General features: G+C 47.4%; 1 protein-coding gene across 1 annotated transcript in view; it reads right to left on the bottom strand.

Annotated features, from left to right (window-relative positions):
- LOC121880402 overlaps positions 1-22,701 on the bottom strand; it is a 64,692-nt gene extending 41,991 nt beyond the window's left edge. The window contains exon 1 of the mRNA XM_042387592.1: positions 21,502-22,701. Within this exon, the coding sequence (XP_042243526.1) occupies positions 21,502-21,571 (70 nt within the window). The 5' untranslated portion in view covers positions 21,572-22,701. The remainder of the gene's footprint in view (positions 1-21,501) is intronic.
- Positions 22,702-23,466: the final 765 nt, after the last annotated feature.

Here is a 23,466-nt window from a genome sequence, read left to right as displayed (position 1 = left end):
CTGGTTGTTGAGAGAGCACATTTTCAAAAGTTTCAAAATAATCGGTTCAATGATTTCAGTGAAGCCAGTTGACCTTCCCTTCAAGCCAGGTGATCTCTGAGGTTAGGAAAACAGGTCAGGTCAGATGAAGCCAGCTGAGCCAAGGTATATCATGTTTCACTGTTTCGAGTTGATCAGTTTGGTAGTCCCTGGAAGTTAAAAGTAGGTGACTCTTCCTTTAACCACGTGATCTCTAACAGCAGCAGGGGAGGTCAGGCATGAAGGTTAGGTCAAGTCAGGTCAGGTTAGATAAAAGATTCCTAGGTGAACCAGGTCGCGGTAGTGTGTTTGGGATGTGTGGTGTTGAAATGATTTAAATATAAAATGGGAATGGATGGACACACACACACACACACACACACACACACACACACACACACACACACACACACGTAAGCATTTATATATACAGTATATTCACACATAAAGTTGTACTAGGATATGCTTTACCCCATTTACAGCCTCTCTCTCTCTCTCTCTCTCTCTCTCTCTCTCTCAGCAGACAAACAGACGGGCAGGAGTCAACAAGGTAACAATAATATTGACAGGGAGGCGGGTGGACGGCAGACAACAGAAGGGCCACCACCCAGCCACCAGTCTTCCCGTAAGCTCTTAAAGACAGAGTTTGTACAGCTGGAAAAGGTGGGAAGAGCAGGGAGGGAGGAGGGAGTGTGAGAAGGAAGGAGGAGGAGGAGGAGGAGGAGGAGGAGGAGGAGGAGGAGGAGGAGGAGGAGGAGGGTGAGAGAGAGAGACTCTCATCACCAGTATCACACTTATCATGATCTCAACGACAAGGCCTCCTACAAATAGTTCCTCCCTCCGACACTAGCTTTCTCTCACCACCTCGTCACCACCTCCTTCAGTAGCGCCAGCGGCCAGTGTTTCAGACCCACACAATAACACAATGGCTCAGACCTCGCCAATTGAGCACCAGTCGATCATGTGGTGGGGCTCTTAAGCACACTTTCCCGGAGTAATGCGGAAATGAAGTATCTTTCTATTGTGTGTTTGTGGTGGAGGCGGTATGGTGAGGTGGGGTGGAGGGGAGGGGGGTGTGTAGTGGAGGGGAGGGGGGTGTGTGGTGGTCTGGATGGGGATGTGGTGGGTAGTTATGTGGTGAAGGAGTGAAATGTGTGGTGAAATGGGTGAGGTGTATGGTGGTGGTGTTGGCGGTGTGAAGTGAGTGTGTGTTGAAAGGGGGTGAGTGGTGGTGTGTGGGGAGGGCTGGCTGGCTGGCTGGCTGTGAGGTGATGGATGAAGGTTTGTAAGTGTAGGCGTGTCTGTGTATGTACAGTATGTATATGACTACACATGTATGTATATGTGTATAAGGATATGTATAGCACACGTAGATGAGAGGTAACCATATGTACACCATCCAACCTTCCCTACACACACACACACACACACACACACACGCTAATTTTGTCCTGCATTTCTCTTGTTTTTCTTCGTCTTGTCATTTTCATTCATTCTGTTTAGGCCCTATTCAAAAGTTCGTAACCATTTATCATTTTGTTCCATATTCCTTCTGTTTCATTTTCATCTCTCTGTTCCCTTTGTTTCGCATGCCATATTAAATTTATCCATGTCTCCCTCTTCCTTATTAAATTCCTCCTAATTTTCATCATCCTTAGAATATTCCCCCACGTCTTATTCATCTAATTCTCCTTCGTCCCTCTTCTCAATATACATCACCATTCTTTCCAGTTATCTTTTCTTCTTCCCCTCTAACCCTTCCCTCTGTTTACCCTCCTCCCAACATCCCGGGGAGTGACGCCACGCTGGGATTACATGACATCACGCTGGGATTATTATACAAGGCGGTCTGGGAGTTAGGGACTCAGGAATTCTTCTCAAGGCCTGATGACAAACAGGTCGTGCAGATTTACTTGTGGGAATTAATTAAAGCGGTTATATGTTGTTTCATTCCTCTTAAATAAATTTTAAAAAAATTTCTGCGATGCTGAGAGAGAGAGAGAGAGAGAGAGAGAGAGAGAGAGAGAGAGAGAGAGAGAGAGAGAGAGAGAGAATCGTTATTTCGTTTTCTTTTGCTTTGACGCCACTTTCTCCTTAATAATATCTTTTATAATCTAAAACTTTATATTTTACAGTCTTCTCACATCCTTTACCACAAATATTATTACATTAAATTCCTTACTATAAATCTTTAAAGCAAGAATAGAAAACAAAATTCAATGAGAAAAAATGATCTTTAATATTATGAAATGCAAATACAAACACGTAATAAACTAAAAATCACATATGCCTGACCAAACAAAATCGCATCGGGAAGAACAACTTGGATCCCCCGCTGCCGACTCAACCCTCCGTCTTAGGGGTGCCCGACGCCCCACAGCGACCACCAAAGAGGTGTGGATCGTTTTTCCAAGCCCCCCGCCTAGCCTTTTATCCCTTTGTAAACAAATCACTCACGGGGCTCGTCGGACAAATAAGAAATCGCGCCATTTCATTCTTGAGTCAAAGCTAAACTTAAAGGCGGAATAATGAATGACTATGAATTACAGCGAATATTTCCACTCCTTTACTTTCTGTGCACACAAATATACATTAAATTATGTGCCTCAGTTTTTGTTATATTAATGCTTTTCAAACTAAGTCTTAACACAGATACACCAGCAACAAGGGTTCCAGAGAGGCAAATTCTGATGGATCTCTCCAATAAGTCATTTAGACAATAGGCTTCAACCCTCAATGGCCACCACGACAGCTGCCGGACTGGATCCTTTATTTCAATAATGCCGCCAAAACCACTTTCCTCCACCAGCTGTAGGGCAGTTGCCAACTACCATAAAATAAATAATAATCATAAACTACAAAATATAATAAGTTTCTGACTATACAACATAATATATATTCAAACACAATACTATGTTTATAATTATGGCTCCAAGTACAGGTAATTAGCCCCAGTATCATACCTGTTTATGGTAATATGAAAGCCATCTTTTACGATAGGGAATTTTAGTATCTCCTTAATCAGCGCGAAATGGCAACTGTGTCTATTTGACCTGAGAGCTTGTGTGAGGTCAGCTGCCCCCGCACGTGACCTCTAACTGCCTTGTTGAGAGGTCTTGGGCTATATGACTGATGGGAAGGAGAGAAATTCTGTGCTGGAGATAATAATAATAATAATAATAATAATAATAATATATGGTACAAACAGGAGCAAGACCGACAGACCGACAGACACACAGACCGACAGACCGACAGACCGACAGACACACAGACCGACAGACCGACAGACAGGTAAAGAGAAGTGGGTGATAGATATAAAGGTAGTTGGAAAGAGTAATGAATAGATAAGAAATAAAAATAAAACCCGCCATGACGAACACCTAGAATAACAACAGAGAGGGAAAGGGAGTCCGGAGGTATTTATCCCCCCTCCCTCCCTCACTTGGCCTTCCTTCTCACCCCCCCTCCCACCCTTGGCCCTTGCTCTCACCCCGACAATTTCTGGGGACTAAAGGCGAGAATTTCACCCCTAAAAAAGAAAAATAGTTGACACGTTGAAGACTGTTAAGCAATTTTAAAGTGTGTGTGTGTGTGTGTGTGTGTGTGTGTGTTAAGGGCATTCAGTTTCGTGTGGTTTCTTTTTTTAATGTTTTAAGAACGTTGATACACACACACACACACACACACACACACACAAAACACACACACACCCACACACGTGTGTAAACATTAATCTGTATGTTCACTGTATGTTCCTTCACCTTTCTCTAATGAAGGCTTTTGTTAAACCACCAATGTATGTAATAAGTCATTTACTGTATGTCCAATGTATATTTTCAGCCTTCGGACTGCAGAGCTTTTTCAATAAACCGTTTATTATTATTATTATTATTATTACACACACACACACACACACACACACACAGTACATTCAAACCACTAACAGAAAAACATACACACACGGTTACTGGGTGGGGAGCTAGGGGGGGAGTAAGCATTACCCACACCAGCAGCACTTGTTGGTAGTAATTATCACCACAGGTCTCTCTCCGTTTTACCTGGTAACATTGTTCACGCGCTATATGAAAAGAATATATATATATATATTACATGAAGTTGAGAGAGTTTACCTCACAACCACCAAAAACTTTCATATATCAGGAATTTCTCATCTTTGAGAAAATTATCAATCCGCAATTTCCTCTGTGGCAGTTTCATCATAACGTTGGATTGTATTGTTTACGTGTGTGTGTGTGTGTGTGTGTGTGTGTGTGTGTATGTGTGTGTGTGCAGAGTCAATTTTCACCATCATATACAGTAATACACAGACAAGGTATCGCGATCTGTGTTGAGTCATAAGCGTAAATAAACAAACAGTACGTGTGTTTATTATATCACGTATACATGCTTCCTACAACCACAGCTTCCTACAACCACAGCTTCCTACAACCACAGCGTCCTACAACCACAGCAGCGTCCCTACAACCACAGCTTCCTACAACCACAGCTTCCCTACAACCACACTTCCTACAACCACAGCGTCCTACAATCACAGCTTCCTACAACCACAGCTTCCCACCAACCACAGCTTCCTACAACCACAGCTTCCTACAACCACAGCGTCCTACAACCACCTTCCTACAACCACAGCAACCACAGCTTCCTACAACCACAGCGTCCCTACAACACAGCACAGCTTCCTACAACCACAGCGTCCTACAACCACAGCTTCCTGCAACCACAGCTTCCCACAACCACAGCTTCCTACAACCACAGCGTACAACCACAGCGTCCCCAACCACAGCGTCCTACAACCACAGCGTCCTACAACCACAGCGTCCTACAACCACAGCGTCCTACAACCACAGCGTCCTGCAACCACAGCGTCCCACAACCACACAGCGTCACCACAGCTTCTCCACAACCCAGCGTCCCTACAACCACAGCGTCCTACAACCACAGCGTCCTACAACCACAGCTTCCTACAACCACAGCTTCCTACAACCACAGCTTCCTACAACCACAGCTTCCTACAACAGCTTCCAACAACCACAGCATCCTACAACCACAGCGTCCCTACAACAAGAGCGTCCCACAACCACAGCTTCCTACAACCACAGCGTCCTACAACCACAGCTTCCTACAACCACAGCATCCTACAACAAGAGCTTCCTACAACCACAGCTTCCTACAGCAGGGCGTCCTACAACAAGAGCTTCCTACAACAAGAGCATCCTACAACAAGAGCATCCTACAACCACAGCTTCCTACAACAAGGCATCCTACAACAAGAGCTTCCTACAGCCACAGCTTCCTCAGCAGAGATCCTACAACAAGAGCTCCTACAACAAGAGTATCCTACATCAAGAGCTTCCTACAACAAGAGCATCCTACAACCACAGCTTCCTACAACCACAGCATCCTACAACCACAGCTTCCTACAACAAAGCATCCTACAACAAACTTCCATGCCATAAGCTTCCACACGCAGGAGCATCCTACAACAAGCTTCCTACAACAAAGCATCCTACATCAAAGCTTCCTACAACAGCATCCTACAACTCACATCCTCAACAATTCCATCCTCAACCACATCTTCCTACAACCACAGCTTCCTACAACCACACTTCCTACAACCACAGCTTTCCTACATCCACAGCTTTCCTCATCAAGAACTTCCTACAACCACAGCTTCCTACAACCACAGTCCTCAACACACTTCTCCATCCTCACAGCTTCCTCAACATCCTAACAACCACAATCCCTCTCAACCTTAACCTTCATCCTTTAAAACGACAAACCTATCTCATACAACGACAACTACCTTCCCCATCCTCATAAACTCCCCATCCTCATACCCTTCCCATCCTCATACACTTCCCATCCTCATAAACTCCCCATCCTCATAAACTTTCCATCATTTTATCAACAGAACTCATCATATCCCATCAGAACTGCCTCCTCCCCATCCATTTATCAACAGAACTCATCATATCCCATCAGAACTGCCCCCCATCCATTTATCAACAGAACTCATCATAACCCATCAGAACTGCCCCCTCCTTATCTCCCCTCCCTCCACGACTATCAAGAACCAATCTGCCGTACTGTGAGAAAACTGGACCTGGGGACGACACCATCTTCCGCACCCAAAATGACCCACCTGGAGTTAATTTCCCTCCCAGGTAGATGACAACAATACATTGACAATTTATCCCGAAGAAAAAAAAAATACATTGAAATAGCATAAATGGTGTTCCCACTGCTTAGTATATCCTGTGTGTGTGTGTGTGTGTGTGTGTGTGTGTGTGTGTGTGTATTAAGCACTAACAAGAGAAGTCAGTATAAACCTAACTTACCTAACTAACCCAACCTAACCTAACCTACCTAACCTAACCTAAATCTGACTGCTAATAAAGGACATCCAAAACTTCCTAAATAATATTATTTTCTGACCTGTAGCGAAACTTTATAGAAGGACACGCTATAATTATTCACCTGGCGTCTCCATTTCTCTCTAGGTTCCACTAAAGGTGAAACGTTACAGACAACGAGAAAAATATTTATCGTAAGTGAAAATTAAACCATTATGGAACAGTGAAAGAATTTGCGTTTAATAATTTTTATGAAGTAAGCTTTCCATTGTTAACAGAGGGAGGGGGAGTGAAGACCTTAGTTACTGTGGGGGGTAGTGAGGACGCTAGTTACCCTGGGGGAAGGGAGGGAGGACCTTAATTACCCTGGGGGAGGGAGGGAGGGATGGAGGGAGTGAACCTTAGTTGCTGTGGGGGAGGGAGGGGAGGATGGAGGACCTTGGATTACCCTGGGGGGGGGGAGGGAGGGAGGGAGGGAGGTGGGACCTGGATTACTGTGGGGGTGAGTGAGAACGTAGTTACCCTGTGGGAAGGGGAGGGAGGGAGGGAGGGTGAGACCTTAGTTTGCCTGGGGGAGGGAGGGGGAGGGATGGAGGGAGTGCCTTAGTTACCCTGGGGGGAGGGAGGGAGATGGAGGGAGTAGGACTGTACTGTGGGGGGGGAGGGAGGAGGATGGAGGAGTGGGACCTTAGTTACCTGGGGGGAGGAGGGGGGAGGAGGGAGATGGGACCTTGGTTACTGTGGGGGGAGGGAGGGAGGGATGGAGGGAGGACCTGGTGCCCTGGGGAGGGAGGGAGGGATGGAGTGAGTAGGACCTTGGTTACCCTGGGGGGGGAGGGAGGGATGGAGGGAGTAGGACCTTAGTTACTGTTGGGGGTAGTGAGGACGCTAGTTACCCTGTGGGGAAGGGAGGGAGGGGGAGGGAGGGAGAATGGACCTTAGTTGCCCTGGGGGGGGAGGGAGGGAGGGATGGAGGTAGGACCTTGGTGCCTGGGGTGGAGGAGGGAGGGGATGGAGGGAGTGGGACCTTGGTTCCTGGGGGGAGGGAGGGAGAGATGGAGGAGTAAGGACCTTAGTTGCTGTAGGGGGAGGGAGGGAGGATGGAGGAGTAGGACCTTAGTTACCCTGGGGGAGGGGGAGGGGAGGGATGGAGGGTGGGACCTGGTTGGGAGGGAGGGGAGGATGGAGGAGTGGGACAGTTACCCTGGGGAGGGAGGGAGGGATGGAGGAGTAAGGACCTTAGTTGCCCTGGGGGGATGGAGGGAGGATGGAGGGAGTAAGGACCTGATTACTGTTGGGGGTAGTGAGGACGCTAGTTACCCTGTGGGGAAGGGAGGGAGGGAGGAGGGAGGAGTAAGGACCTTAGTTACCCTGGGGGGAGGGAGGGGAGGGATGGAGGGAGTGGGACCTTGGTTACCCTGGTTGGAGGGAGGAGGGATGGAGGAGTGAAGACCTTAGTTACTGTGGGGGGTAGTGAGGACGCTAGTTACCCTGTGGGGAAGGGAGGGAGGGATGGAGGGAGTAAGGACCTTAGTTACCCTGGGGGGGAGGGAACTAAAGATCGCGATTCTAATCATATAATTTCTTTCCTGTCTAATCTTCTCTTTTATCCTTCCTTCCTCCACCTCCTGTCCTCTCTCCCCTCCTCCCTCACAGACAAAAAAAACCACACGAACAACAGAAGAGCTAAAGCAATAAAAAAAACAGTATAAAACAGAACAAAACACCGCCATCCACGAGGCCTTGTACACACACACACACACACACACACACACACACACACACACACACACACACACACACACACACACAGCGTATCTGAACACCACACTGGAACCTCACTCCCCCAGGGTTGTGAACTATGGGAGTTATGGGGAGAAGATGGGGAGGTAGGGAGCTCAGGTGGTGGTGGTGGTGGTGGTAGGGAGTCGGGGGATGATGGTTGGGGAGTGACGGGGTTAGAATGGGATGGGAGGAGAGGTTGGGAGAGAAGTAAAGGAAAAGGGTGTGTGAGAATTGGAGAAGTGTAGATGTAGGAAGGTGGCTCTTATCTCTCCTCTCTCTCTCTCTCTCTCTCTCTCCGTAGTGTGTGTGTGGGGTGTGTAGAGGTAGTGGCCGGACTGTGTTCCTGCCCACCTTACATCCGGCTGTTCTTCCTGTGGGGACATGAGGGTGGAGAGAGAGAGAGAGAGAGAGAGAGAGAGAGGACAAACACAGACAGACAGACAGACAAAAAACGGACATGTTTACAACTCACGGGGTCATTAGACAAAAAGGTCACAGGTATGGTGCAAGAGACGCCGAGGTGTGTTCAGTGTACGCCCAGGTAACAGATGTGTGAGAGGTGTGTATGGGAGGTGTGTGAGAGATGTGGGAGAAGCATGAGAGATGTGAGAGGCATGTGAGAGGCATGTGAGAGGTGTGAGAGGTGACAGAAAACTATGATAAAACCTAATGTGGTAGATAAATGTATAACTACAACATTTAAAAATATGATTGTATGTACAGTATAATATGTATTAATCTATGTACAGTATATCTCTATGTAGTATAATATGTATTAATCTATGTATATCTCTATGTAGACACCCATACACACAGACATACATTTACACACAATGGACACAATCTTAAAAAAAAAAAAAAATCCTCTCAACATCATTATACATGACAACACATCGACAGAGTGTTGCCAAACGGGAATATCAGTCTGTGTTTTTACCGTACCACAAAGCACAGGCAAACTACTCCATTGCATTTCGTGTTTTTCCACCAAAGCATTAAGGAAGAAGAGCATAACCTGAGGTATTTCTTTGTCAGGTCAGATCTGTCTATGCTGTGTGTGTGTGTGTGTGTGTGTGTGTGTGTGTGTGTGTGTGTGTGTGTCTCTCTCTCTCTCTCTCTCGATCACGGTGTAAGGTCAGGTAAACACTGTGCTTCCACTTCTAAGTGGGCGACTCCTGTAGTGTGGGCATGGTGGTGGTGTGGGGACGAGGTGTGTGGGCGTGGTGGTGGTGTGGGGAGGGAGGGTGTGTGGGGGACGAGGGTGTGTGGGCGTGGTGGTGGTGTGGGGGACGAGGGTGTGTGGGCGTGGTGGTGGTGTGGGGACGAGGGGTGTGTGGGCGTGGTGGTGGTGTGGGGACGAGGGTGTGTGGGCGTGGTGGTGGTGTGGGGAGAAGAGGGTGTGTGGGGACGGGGTGTGTGGGCGTGGTGGTGGTGTGGGGGACGGGGTGTGTGGGCGTGGTGGTGGTGTGGGGGACGGGGTGTGTGGGCGTGGTGGGTGGTGTGGGGACGAGGGTGTGTGGGCGTGGTGGTGGTGGGGGGACGGTGTGTGGGCGTGGTGGTGGTGTGGGGGAAGGGGTGTGTGGGGGACGAGGTTGTGGGCGTGGTGGTGGTGTGGGGGACGAGGGTGTGTGGGCGTGGTGGTGGTGGGGGAAGAGGGTGTGTGGGGAAGAGGTTGTGTGGGCGTGGTGGTGGTGTGGGGGACGAGGGTGTGTGGGCGTGGTGGTGGTGTGGGGAAGAGGGGTGTGTGGGGAAGGGTGTATGGGCGTGATGGTGGTGGAGGACAGTGTGTGGGCGTGGTGGTGTGGGGGCAGGGTGTAATGGTGTAGATGTGAAGGTGTGTGTAAGAGAGAGAGAGAGAGATTTTCACCAGTCTTTGCTAATTAACATAAAATATATTCACTCAGTATAACGAGCAACAAAGGCGTCAGTCACTACAATGACACACCCATAACATACCTTTCCAGCATACTATCATATATGCCTTAATATACCTCAGTATCATACAAAAACTACACTGTCGAGGTTATACACACACAATCGACACAAATATACCTTGATATACGCTCCAGCTTAAGAATATGCTCCAGTAAATCGAAGTTACGGTGACTACGAGCATATTCTTGGAACATATTCAAAATGGCGCTGGTTGAGAGTGGTGGAGATATGGTTGGATGTGTTGGTGGTAGTTGTACAGTAGATGGTGCGAGTCAGTGTGGTGTGAGGGGTGGAGGTGGGTGAAGGGAATGTAGGACGTTTGAGCCATGGGCCACGACACCCGGACGTTTGGGCCATGGGTCAAAGTAATATAAAAATCATGAGACATACAAACCTAACCTAACCTAACGTAGCCCAACGTAACGTAACCTAACCTAACGTAGCCCAACGTAACGTAACCTAACCTAACGTAGCCCAACGTAACGTAACGTAACCTAACCTAACGTAACCTAACCTGTAGGTTGTCTTTGGGACTTATAATTTAAAGTGAGGAAATCTTCGGTCGATGGCCCAGATATCCAGCCTACATGGCCCAACGTCCGTCAACAGGGTGGAGGTGGTGTGAGGGTGGAGGTAGCGGGTGGATAAAATGGGATAGTGGGTGGATGAATGGGATAGAGGAGGAGGAGGTAGGTTGGTGGTGGGTGGATGGGGAGGGTAGAGTTGTGTGTGTAGTGGGTGGAAGGCTGGAAGCGTGAGGGCGGTATGTGTAGAGGTGAGGGAGGTATGATGGAGGAGTGAGGAAGGCATGGCGGAGGGGTGATGGAGGGGTGAGGGAATGAGATTGGAGAGGTAAGGGAGTGAAGTTGGAGAGTGAGGGAGGTATGATGGAAGGATGAGGGAGTGAGAGAAACTTGATGGAGGAATGAGGGAGTGAGGTTGGAGGGGTAATCGTGTCAAAATTGCAGGGTGAGGTGCGGGGTGTCACGCCTCCTAACCACCGGGTGGGTGTGTCAGGTGTGACACTGGCACTGTGTCGGTCATGTGTTACCTGACTCACCCACCTCTGCGTCAGTGTGTGTGTGTGTGTGTGTGTGTGTGTGTGTGTGTGTGTGGGAGAACATTCATTTACACTCAGGACAAAATAATAATAATAATAACAATAATAATAAAGAAACACACAATAAAACTCGAGGAAACACGCAAGAACAACCTCAACACCCACACAGACCTTGAAAACATGACGAATAAACAGACACACTGGAGAAACACAGACAGACAGACAGATAAACAGACTCAAGGAGAGACAGACAAACAACAAGACAGACTGACACACAGACAGGCAAGAGGTGTTTGTGTACATCACTGCGGGCGGCGTAATGGCAGGGACTTGGCTCGTCTTCACCACCTAAACTGAACACTTGTCTCTGTAATGTCGGTGTGTGTGTGTCGTGAGGAGGAGGAAAGTTAAAGTAGGGGGGCAGTAGGGGGCAGTAAGGGGTAGATGGAGAGAGTATGTGTCTTGTGGTGGCAGTTAATCAGGAGGAGAAAGGGGAAGGGGGGATGAAGGGGATATGCTCGGGGAAAGGGAAAGGGAAGGTAGGAGGAGGCACTGGTATTGAGGGGAAGGCAAAAGGGGAGGAGGTACGGGAGAGAGATGGTATTTAAAGGGAATGATGAGAGGAAAGTAGGGAGGGAAAGGGAGTCACGGTGGAAGAGGAGGAGGAAAGTGGATCTACAGAGCACGTAAGGCTTGTTCTTTACCCTAAAACTCACCACCCACGCCCACACCTGACACCACCCACGCCCACACCTGACACCACCCACGCCCACACCTGACACTCCACACCTCACACCTGACACTCCACACCTCACCACTCACCCCCACACCTGACACTCCACACCTCACACCTCACCACCCTCGCCCACGAACCGTTCAGTTGCTTTTGTTGCGTGTCGGGTCTCCTCGTCTCGGCCCACTAGCTACCTCTCTCCGGCACACGTTTCGCGCCATTAGCTCTACCCAGTACACGTTTCGGACCACCACGTATCCCTTAACACACTTTACGGGCCACAAAGAATGTCACTAACACGCTTTACGGGCCACAAAGAATGTCCCTAACTCACTTAACGGGCCACAAAGAATGTCCATAACACACTTTTTGGGCCACAACGAATGTCCCTAACTCACTTAACGGGCCACAAAGAATGTCCCTAACACACTTTACGGGCAACAAAGAATGTCCCTAACACAGTTTATGGGTAATTAAGTATTCCTAAGCATATTTTTTGAATACCCCTAAACATAATTATTTTTTTCCGAGCCAAAGTGAATAGAGGGTAAGTCTTCACAATGTCAGCCAGGAGACGAATCAGTAACAAAGAGAGAGAGAGAGAGAGAGAGAGAGAGAGAGAGAGAGAGAGTCTTGGAAAATTAGAACCAAATTTACGAAAAATCACAAATGACGTTTACAAAAATTATCTCCTCTCCCCCCCTTTCCCGCCCCCCACCAACACAAAAACTGGTCTTACAAATAACCTCAAGTTTGCTCTTCCTCTGAGCTACATTTCCGGTGTCTTCCAACCTTCACAGACCGACAAAGAAAGTTTCTATTCTTCCCTGGCCAACACAGCTCTTCTTGTTACCTTCCCGCGTGCTTTTGTTTACAGGGCTAACTCGTTCGCGACGCTGGATCCGGATTTTTAGACAGTTCCACACTGCTAGATCCGGATTTCCTTTATGAAACACTCTGCCATGATACACATACTAGGTGTTGAGTGCAACGTAGCCAGTCAACAGTCACAAAGTTATGAATTTAAAGTCTTTCAATTATGTCTATAGACAGTCATACAATTACGTATTTAAACAGTCATTAAGCTAAGTATGTAAACAGTGACGCAGTTATGTGGCCATGAATCATTTCGCCAGCTTCCACTGTAAGATACATTGACAGGATACACAGACTGGGTGTTCAGTGTAGTGTTGCAGGCACACAGGCAGACAGTTATGTGTATATATCTTGCCGTACGCTGCTCGCTCACTATCTGTTCCGCCCGCTGAGTAGCTGCGGTGGTGGTGGTCGGAGGGGGGTGGATGATGGAGGTTGGTGGTGGGTGGTAGGTGGTGGATGGCGGCGGTGGTAGGTGGTGGATGGCGGCGGTGGTGGGTGGTGGATGTCGGTGGATGTCGGTGGTTGGTGGATGTCAGTGGGTGGTGGATGTCGGCTATGGGTAATGTAATGCAAGTTGACATTGAAGGCGGCGGGGGGTAGCGGTGGCGGCAGGAACTACACAACACTCAACACTCTTCAGGATTGTTAAGGCGTTTTATTCTCTGGTAAAGTGTTTATGGACAGCTGGAAGCATCAACACTACATCTCCATCTACAACAATTGAGTCTATTTTGATTTGTTTATTCCGATGCCGTTTTTTGACCTTCTGTGACCTTGAACTTGACTTTGATCCATATGTTAAGTTTCACCGTTATCACCCTATTGGCTTTAAAGATCTAGTTACACGTATCAAGTTTCACCAATGTATCTACGGCACTGAAACTCTTGGTAAAAATGCGTCTCCTAAACCTGTGTGTGTGTGTGTGTGTGAAGAGGGGTAGTTATCCGCATATAACAGCACTCGCGCTATCCGTACACACTCTCATTGTCTCAATATCCGCACTATCCGCACACACCCTATCCACACGGTATCCGCACACACCCTCCCTAAAGCTACCCGCAACACACCGGAACTCAACCCACCAGTTCCGACTCACTCCGCCAACCCCGCTTTTAGGAACCAAACTCCAACTCTAGAGCCAAGAAACTCCATGGAGTGTTTGGAGTTTGAAGTCAGTCGGCGTAGGAGTGGGTTAGGAGTGTGGGAAGGTGGAGCAAGGAGGAGTGTAGTGTGGAGGGGAGTATTGGTGTGAGGGGTTGTGGGTGACAGTCTGGAGCCGTCGTGGATCAGTATGTGTGTGTGTGTGTGTAAGCAGTTAATATATGCATGTATGAGTGTGCCTCCTTACACACACACATACACACATATCACTACAGCCCACATATATCACCACCAAACAATAAGTGACAAAACCCATGGGGCATAACCAGTAAAATGAGGATCACCCCCCTCCCAGGACCACAATAGAGTTCGAACCCTCTTGTAAGAATCGCCTTTAACGGTTCCAATGCCCTAGTCTCTGGCCTCACGATCGCCTGTGGCCGCTGACTTCTGCTGGGGTTTATAGCTGCCTGCCCTGCCCTGCCGTGCCCTGCCCTGCCCTGCCCTGCCCTGCCCTCCCCTGCCCTGCCCTGCCCTCCCCTGCCATGTCTCTCACTCACCCACACACACAGTAAACTTGTCCACAAATTAAGAGAGAAACACAATGAGAATATATTGTTAGGTACACGACTGGTGGCAGGTGTTCTTATACGATGTTATGGTAATGATGTATTTTATAACGTAATGAAATTTGATGTTTGGTTTCATTTAGATAGATAGATAGATAGATAGATAGATAGATAGATAGATAGATAGATGGTATTTTGTGGTTCTCGTGACCGCTTCACTGACCGAGTGACACTAACGACCCTTCTTTTCCGGGTCATGAAGGTGTGGGGTTTAATGAAGGCGAGGGAGGGGGCTGGTGGTGATGGGGGAGTGAAGGAGTGGGGGTGATGGGGGAGTGAAGGAGTGGGGTGATGGGGGGGGGCTGGTGGTGATGGGGGAGGAAGGAGGGGGGTGATGGGGAGGGGCTGGTGGTGATGGGGGAGTGAAGGAGTGGGGGTGATGGGGGAGTGAAGGAGTGGGGTGATGGGGAGGGGGCTGGTGGTGATGGGGAGTGAAGAGGTAGTGTGATGGGGGAGGGGCTGGTGGTGATGGGGGAGGGGCTGGTGGTGATGGAGGAGTGAAGGAGTGGGGTGATGGGGGAGGCTGGTGGTGATGGGGAGTGAAGAGGTAGGATGGGAGGAGAGGAGGGAGGTGTGATGGGAGGGAGGAGGTGTGATGGGGTATAAGGAGAAGTGAGTTAAGGGGTGGGGAGCAAGTGGGGGGGATGGTGGTGGGGGGGTGAGGGGTGGTGGGGTGGGAGGGGTGGTGGGGTGGAGGGGTGGTGGGGTGAGGGGTGTGGGGGTGAGGGGTGGTGGGGTGAGGGTGGTGGTGGTGGGGGGTGGGTGGGGGTATATATGGGTAGTATATGGTAGTACTGTATAGTTGTGGAATTGTGGTATTCGGGAGGACAGTAGTGGTGGTAATGGTAGATACTGGTAATAGTAGTAGAGGTGGTGGTAGTGATAGAAATGGTAGTAGTAGTAGTGGTATGTATTAGGATATTTAATTTTAAGGTAATAAAATGGTGGCGAAGGTGTGTTATAAGGGGTTGGATGGAGGCCATAAAAAATAGTAGTAGTAGTCGTAGTAGTGGTAGTCTTAGTAGTGGTAGTCGTAGTAGTGGTAGTCGTAGTAGTGGTAGTCGTACTGGTGGTGGTATTGGTAGTATTGGTGGTGATGGTAGTGGTGGAGAATTCAGAACGTTGATCAAGGCAGCTTCACTCCACTAGTGTTCACAACCTCTGGTGGGATGGGACCAAGTGAAAGATGCTTCTACGCCAGACTTGCGGGGTGATATCCGAACAGAAGCAGCAGCCCAGAAGTTATGTTACAGCCTGGATGAGATGTCGACTGTCCTTCTCTCCTTGGTCGGCTTTGCTCTGCCTCAGGGGAACGAGAGCATCGGCCCCAAAGCCGACAACAGTTGCAGATATTGACTATGAGGCTACAGTCACTGAATGCCGCATAGATCTGCGGCTCAACTAACTCAACACAGCTAGGACAGCTACTTATGTATTAGGATATTTAATATGAAGGTAATAAAATGATGGTGGTGGTGGTGCTAGTAGTAGTGGTGCTAGTAGTAGTAGTGGTGCTAGTAGTAGTGGTGGGTAGTAGTAGTGGCAACAGTGATGGTGGTCAGAGCGTCACGTTACCGTAACATATAGAGCGTGACGCGAGTTACTCTGGTCATCACTACTTAATGTCACCTTACCTCTGTCTCCCCTCGCTCATCTTTACCTCTACCTCCCTCTCACTCCTCCTTACCTCTAGCCCCCCCACCACCTCCACTCCTCCTACACCCTCGTTCTCTTTCCTTCCCTTTCCTTTTCCTTCCCATCTTTTTCCACTTCTCTCTCTCAGTTTATTCACTTGCTATACCATTCATTCATTTATTAACGTCACCCAATCATTTTTGTATTCCCACATATTCATTAAACATTTCTTAATACAGTCATTCATTCATACATTTTATTTATTCTTTTACTCATTTATTTATTCATTCCTACATAAGTTCATACATTCGGGCATTGTTGTTTGTAGTTAAGCATTGAAATGTGAATAACATGTAATTAAATCACCGTAGGACCTAGAAAATCACTTGGGGTACACCAGCAGCGATGGAGCATCTTTTCTCTATCTCACTTTCTCATTGTCTGTGTGTTTCTCACTTTCGCCCTTTCTCTCCCATTATCTTTTTCTATGTCTTTCGCTCTTTCTACTTTACTCTCACTGTTATTGTCTCTATCCCTCGCTTTCTCTATTTATTTCTGTCTTTCGCTCTTTCTCTCTCGTTTTATCTAAATTTCATTTTGTTTTTCTTTTCTCGTAGCTTCTCTTTCTGTCTCATCATTTCATCTATCCTCTCACATTTTCTCTCCCTCGCCCTCTTCCCTTCCCTTCCTTTCCCTCCTCCTCTAACGAAACCAACATTAGTCCACCGTCCCAATCCCGACGTCAGCTGTCTGCTTGGTTAATCACAGCCCTCTGATTGGCTCTCCCACAATGTCAATGGCCAATCAACGAGCCCATTAGTGAAATCTTTGTTACTGTGTTTCCCACGTTATTTACCCGAGCGTCTTTGTTACTTGCGCCCTCATTGGTTGACGCCTTCATGAGTTCTCCGTGCGTTTTTTGATTCGTCAAAGTATGCTGGTTTTATGATATGATTGACGTAAAAAAACATAGAAAAACAAGCATTGCATTGTTCTGTGTGGCCGGATTATGACTCAGGCCTTTAAATTGCATGTGAAAATCTGACTTAGAAATCACACGTGTTAATCTGACTCAGAAATCTTTTGGGTAAAACTGACTTAAAAATTCCTCATGGGAAACTGACAAGCGAATCACTTGTAAATCGCACCTGATAATCCGATTTACAATCAATGTGTTTTACTTATGTTGATACATAAACTTAACTTAAAAACGAATTAAAAACTAAAAATGTATCTGACTCATTAATACTTTTCCCAATTCACAAAAAATAAAATATAACATAAAAATACGAGCGATCTCATTGGTTCAGTCTTTGTAAGTACTCCTGTGATTGGTTGGCTTTTGGGAAGAGCCAGTCAGAAGATTGCTTTAGGGAAACAAAACCTTGAACGCTGGCGACACGACTCACACTACAACCTAAGCGTAGGTCAGGTGTTTCTCCTCCCCACTTCACTCTCCACCCCCTCCCCCCACCTCACTCTCCACCCCCTCCCCCAGGGCTTATTTCATTCAAAGTTGGGCGGGTGAGTGGTTGGTGGTGACATATTATACATAGACATAAAGAACATAAGAACATAGAACATAAGAAAGTGATACTGCAGGAGGCCGCTGCATGAGGCAGACCTTTCACCCATCCCAGCACTTCCATGTCCTATCAACTTCTCTTGAGCTCCCTAGCGTCCCGATCCTACTATAGCACTCGGTAGCCTATTCCACATATCCACAGACAGACAGACAGACACAACAATTTATGACGTTACCGCAACCTAATCGATGACGTCAGTGACCTAATGACGGTGGTTGGTCAAACGAGTCACTAAACCAAAGACGTCTTCAGTCCTGGTGAGAGAGGGGGGAGAGAGACTGTCCACTCAGGAGCTGATAACATACAGTCATTAGTCGTGACACCTGAGGGAAGGTATCGGCTGTATCTCTAACTCTCTTTTGCTCTCTTTGTCTCCTTATCTCTCTCTTGGTCTCTCTCCATTTCTTTTATCTAATTCAGGCTCTTCGTCTCTCTCATCACCACTCCTACCCTCTCTTACCCTCTCACCACCGCTCCCTACCCTCCCTCTCACCCTCTTTTCCCCCTCGTATATAATCAGAACACAACACACAAGGGGTGGGGATGGGGGAGAAATCCATAGGTGCCATAAGAGGCCTAACTGCCCTCCCCCCCGTATACACTCCCTACTATATAAACAAATGCACATCTCCCCTTAATTATGTACACGAGACAGACCACTCATACACACATAACATAAACGCACACATGTACACGTGCACGCTCTTATAGGATTGGTGTTTTCTTGTGGAGTTCCGCCCGACTATAGGTTCAAAGCTCCTATGGCGTGCGTCACTAGGCCAGTGTTGCACCACTACGGGCGTGCCTTTATTGTGATTATTTTTTTTTTTGCTCGCCCTAAATAGAATCACGTAATCTGTTAGCGTGTGTGTGTGTGTGTGTGTGTGTCGGAGAGAGAGAGAGAGAGAGAGAGAGAGAGAGAGAGAGAGAGAGAGAGAGAGAGAGAGAGAGAGAGAGTATCTTGGTCACCGTAGTACGGAGGGCCGCTGCTGGCATCCTGCTTGTCTCCCAGGACAACCGAGTGTATATATTGAACACTGGATGGCGGTCCTCACGCACGCGCACACACACATACACACACACACGCACACACACACCCACACACCCACATACATACATGCATACATACACACACACATACATCATCATCATCATCATCATCATCACTATCACTATCACTATTTTGACCAATGGGACTCTTCATCTCCATGGCTCATCAGAGAACGAGCCAATCAGAGCACAATAATATCCATACTAAGATGTAAACTTCAAAACAACTGGATAAAAAATAAAATTACGGCCCATCTAAAGTAACACGACGCAGATGGATGAAGAAAAAAAAAACGGGAATTCACTCACTAAAAATGACCCCAATCTCATTCTCAGTAGAAGTGAGGTGAAGATAACAAGAGTAATTGTATTGTGTTACCTCCTGTCGGATATTATTTTCACATGAAGTTGTGCAAAGGTTTCAAATTACAGATATAGTCTCTCCATTGTTCAGTTCGTGATTTATTTTGCCATCGTCATCATCATCGTCATCATCATCGTCATCAGCACCAATGTCGTCATTATCATCGTCATCGTCATCATCATCGTTATCGTCATCATCACCAATGTCGTCATTATCATCGTTATCGTCATCATCACCAATGTCGTCATTATCATCGTCATTGTCATCATTATCATCAGCCTGTATCTAACCACTGCTTGGTGAAGGCTTTCTCTTACATACTTCGATAATGATTTTGTTTTGTTTTGAGAGCCTCTATCAACTGAGCTCACCTACCCACTAAGCTCCCCTACTCACTGAGCTCCCCTACCCACTAAGCTCCTCCGTAGGCCCTGGTAGTTGAGCTCTTTTGTCGTGAACCTGTTAATCACCTGAGAAGGATGACCACGGCGCCCTGGTCGGTGTCTTAAGGTTTCAAGTTCACTTCTTTAACAACGTCCGCTGCCTTAAGCTCCTTTCCTTCGTCTGTCTCCTTAACCACGCCATCTCCCTTAACTATATCTCCTCCCTTAACCACGTTCCGTCCCTGAAATACACTGTCTTTCCTTAACCACGTCCCCCCCCCTCCCTCCTGGCCATGCCCCCTCCCTTAACCACGTCCCCTCCCTCAACCACGTCTCCTCCCTCAACCACGTCCCCTTCCTGGCCACGTAGCCCCTGGGAGCGTCATACCTTTGTCATGAAGTCTGGCGGAGCTGCCATGACATAATTGCTGACTGAAGGACACCCGTCATGAGGGGGAACTATCACCTTTACTGAGGAGGACCACAAGAACCAGTTTACTGTGACTCTTCTCGTGTTTATATCTAACTAGACGGTCGGGGAGGGGGGGGGTGAGGAGCGGGTTGCCAGTTCCCCCTTGCCTAACACTCCCTCCCCTGTCGTCCAGTCCTCCTCCTCCTCCTGTCTATCCCTTCCTCTCTCCACCTCCCCCACCCCTTCCCTCTTCCCTTCTGCCCCGCTCCTCCTTCAGCTACCTATCCCTCCCTGCCTGGTGACCTTCCTTCTTCTTTCGTCTTCCTTCGTTCTCTTTCTTCTTTCTTTCTCTTTCTTTCTTATTCTTTCTGTCTGTTCTATATTTTACTTTATTTTCCCCTACTCTTGTTCTTCTTTCGCCCCATAAGTACTATTCTATCTCTCTTCATCCCTCCTTCTCCTCCTTTTCCTGCCTCTGTTTCTCCTCGTCTATCACTCCCTGCTTCTCCCCCTCCTCTTCCTGCCCTTGTTTCTCCTCATCATCCTCCTCTTCCTGTCCCTTTTCCTCCTTCTTCTGCTCCTTGGTACTCCCCTACTTCCCCCTGTTCCTCTCCTTATCTTCCCCTTCCTTCCTCTGTTCTTTCTCCTCCTCCTCTTCGTTCTTCCCCTGTTCTTTTTCTTCTTCCTCTTCCTTCCCCTGTTCTTTCTCCTCCTCCTCCTCCCTTCTAGCCCACTTTGTCTATTCCTCCTCCTCCTCTTCTGCCTACCCCCGTTCCTCCTCCTCCTCCTCCTCCTCTGACTACTCCTGTTCCTCTTCCTCCACCATCTCTTCCTGACCGCTCATGAGCTTAATTCTAGTGTGTCAAATTGTCAGAGGGATCGTGACATCCGCTGGCTAATGATGCTGTCACACAGGATCTAATAGCTTATATATGATACCATGTTTTTCAGATCGCCTTCGTCTCGGCCATGACTCAGACCTCATCACTTATACTTGATCTTTCTGTCACTTATTGTCTAGTTTAGTTTTTTTCGCGATTTTTTTTTGTACAGATATTATTATTTTTTGGGGGGGACTGATTTAATTTTTTTTTATTGATGATGTTGGAAGGTTTATTGTTGTTGTTGTTGTTAATATAATCGATGTGAGTTTATTGTGTGGATGTTGATGTTGTGGTTATTGTTGTTATTACTATTGTTGTTGTTGTGATTACTGATACAAGAGTTCCTTTATCACTTCTATTACTACTACTACTACTAACACAGACATGACTATTAGACTATTACCTCATTAACTACAACTACTAGTACACTAACTACAACTACTAACACAATAACAATAAGTTTCTTGGCCAATAACCCTCCAATAACAACACCTACAACTGATACTACTCTTATAACAACCACTATTAATGTTGTTACCAATATTACTACTACAACTACTACTACTACTACTACCACAACTACTACTACTACCACAACTACCAACCATCGCTACTCTTCCTATCATCAGCACAGTAAAATTCGCCTCACAAAAATGTTTAAAATCCGCTTACCTGAGTTAGGGCAGGTGAGTAGAATAATGAGAGCCAGGTAGGCGGAGACCAAGCCTCTCGCTGGAGACATGTCGGATCCTCCTCCCTTTAATCTTCCTCCCTCCAATTTCACGACAGGACAGAAATAATCTCCCTCGCTGTAGGAATAGTCTTCTTTGGGATGGAGATCTCCCTCTAAGTGGCAATAATAATCTTCCCTCACGCGATTATATTTTACTTAAGGGGTAGAAATAATCATTCTTGATACGGAGAGCGAAGGGAGAGAGAATGGTAGTGGTGAGGGGAAAGAGGGAGATAGAGAGGGGTGGTGTTGGTGTTGAGGAGAGGGAGAGAGAGAGAGAGGTGGTGGTGAGGGGAGAGGGGTGGTGGTGAGGGGAAAAAGAGAGAGGGGGGCAGGACAAGTTCACTTGAGGGTTAATCTTCGTGTTGTTGTCTCACTGTCAACAAACTTGGGGCGGGTTTTTTTTTCTCGTGATTTTCCTTATTCGATTTTTTTTTATCACCAGAAAGTTAGTAGTCAGTTGATCTTTTGTTTATATTTACTGTATATAATCTTGCTCTTGTTTGATAAAGGAAAATTAAATGGTGTCTTTCAGGTATAAAGCAACAAGTAGTGGAAATAGTCAACTATGTTTTCCTTTAGGTTCAAGTGAAATGTGATATAAAACTCTCACGTGTCCAATAGTTAAGGATCCTCTTTTGTTTTCTGAAGAGGGGATAATTTCAACGTCTGTTTACCGTTTCATCACACACTGTCATACACCGTAAGAATTCACTTCACGACTCCACACACAGTTCTGAAGGACGACCACGTGTTGAGGTGGACCTTCTACTACAAGTCTTGAAGGAGCCTGGTATCCCTGCTTACTATCAGCTGACGTACGAAGGACACCACGAGCGCGCGAAAGACACCACGAGCTAAGGACTCAAGGTTAGGACGTGGCTGCTTAACACTTTTGATCACCAAGACCAAAGCCTTCGTAGGACTCTTTAAGGTGGTGATGCAGGACCCCGGTAGCGAAGGACTCCAGGTTATCGTGAGCAAGTCCCGCGGGCGTGTGAGTGAGCTCCTGCTCTCTCCGTGGTGCGCTACGCGGGCCGGGGGGGTTAGCGTGCGTGCGTGCGTGGGTGTGTGTGCGCCTGGACGTGCGTGCGTGTGTGAGCGGGGTGGAGGACTCGTGTGCGCGTGCTGACAGAACGATGGCCAGACGGAGACTAAACGTGGTGTTCCTCGTCCACCAGGCGCGACCAGGCCCGGCGGGGATGGTTCCGGTGTGATGGTGGCGGTGTGGTTGTGGTAATGGTGGTTATGGTAGTGCTAGTGGTGTAATCGTAGTGTTGTTGGTGGTGGAGGTAATAACAGTGGCAGTGGTAATAGTACTCACTATCAACTACTCACTATCAACTACTCACTATCAACTACTCACTATCAATTACTCACTATCTACTTTATATCACCAATCTGTACCATTAATTACCAACCATGTTGCTTATTGAGTGTGTCATTAATAATAACAAAAAATAATCAATTACAAAGAGCAAATAATCAACCTTTTATACCTCCTTTTCCTAATCTCTCTATCTCCTTTTCTTCATCTCATTCCTCTTCTTCCTCCTCCTCTCTTCCCATTATTATTATTACCTCTCTATCCTTCCCTCTCTTCCAACTCTCCCCTCCCCTGTTTCCCGCTCTTCTTGTTCCCACTTCTTCTCTCTTTCCCTCTCAATCTCCCTCACTTATCCCCCCCCTCCTCTTCCCACACCCCCTTCCCCCCACCACCCCCCCACCAGTGGCTCTCCTCCTTTCTCCATTTCCCCTCCTCCCCCCACACACCATAAAACACCAACATAAATTACCTTAAGAACTTCAACTAATCAACACACCTGAGTTAAAGGGTTGACAGGTGGCCAGACGACCCTAAAGGGGGAGGGAGGGGGTGGGGGGTGAGAGGGAGGAGAAGGAAG

The sequence above is a fragment of the Homarus americanus genome, unplaced genomic scaffold (assembly GCF_018991925.1).
Source record: "Homarus americanus isolate GMGI-L3 unplaced genomic scaffold, GMGI_Hamer_2.0 scaffold50165, whole genome shotgun sequence".
Taxonomy (NCBI): domain Eukaryota; kingdom Metazoa; phylum Arthropoda; class Malacostraca; order Decapoda; family Nephropidae; genus Homarus; species Homarus americanus.
This window is presented reverse-complemented; position numbering and strand designations above follow the sequence as displayed.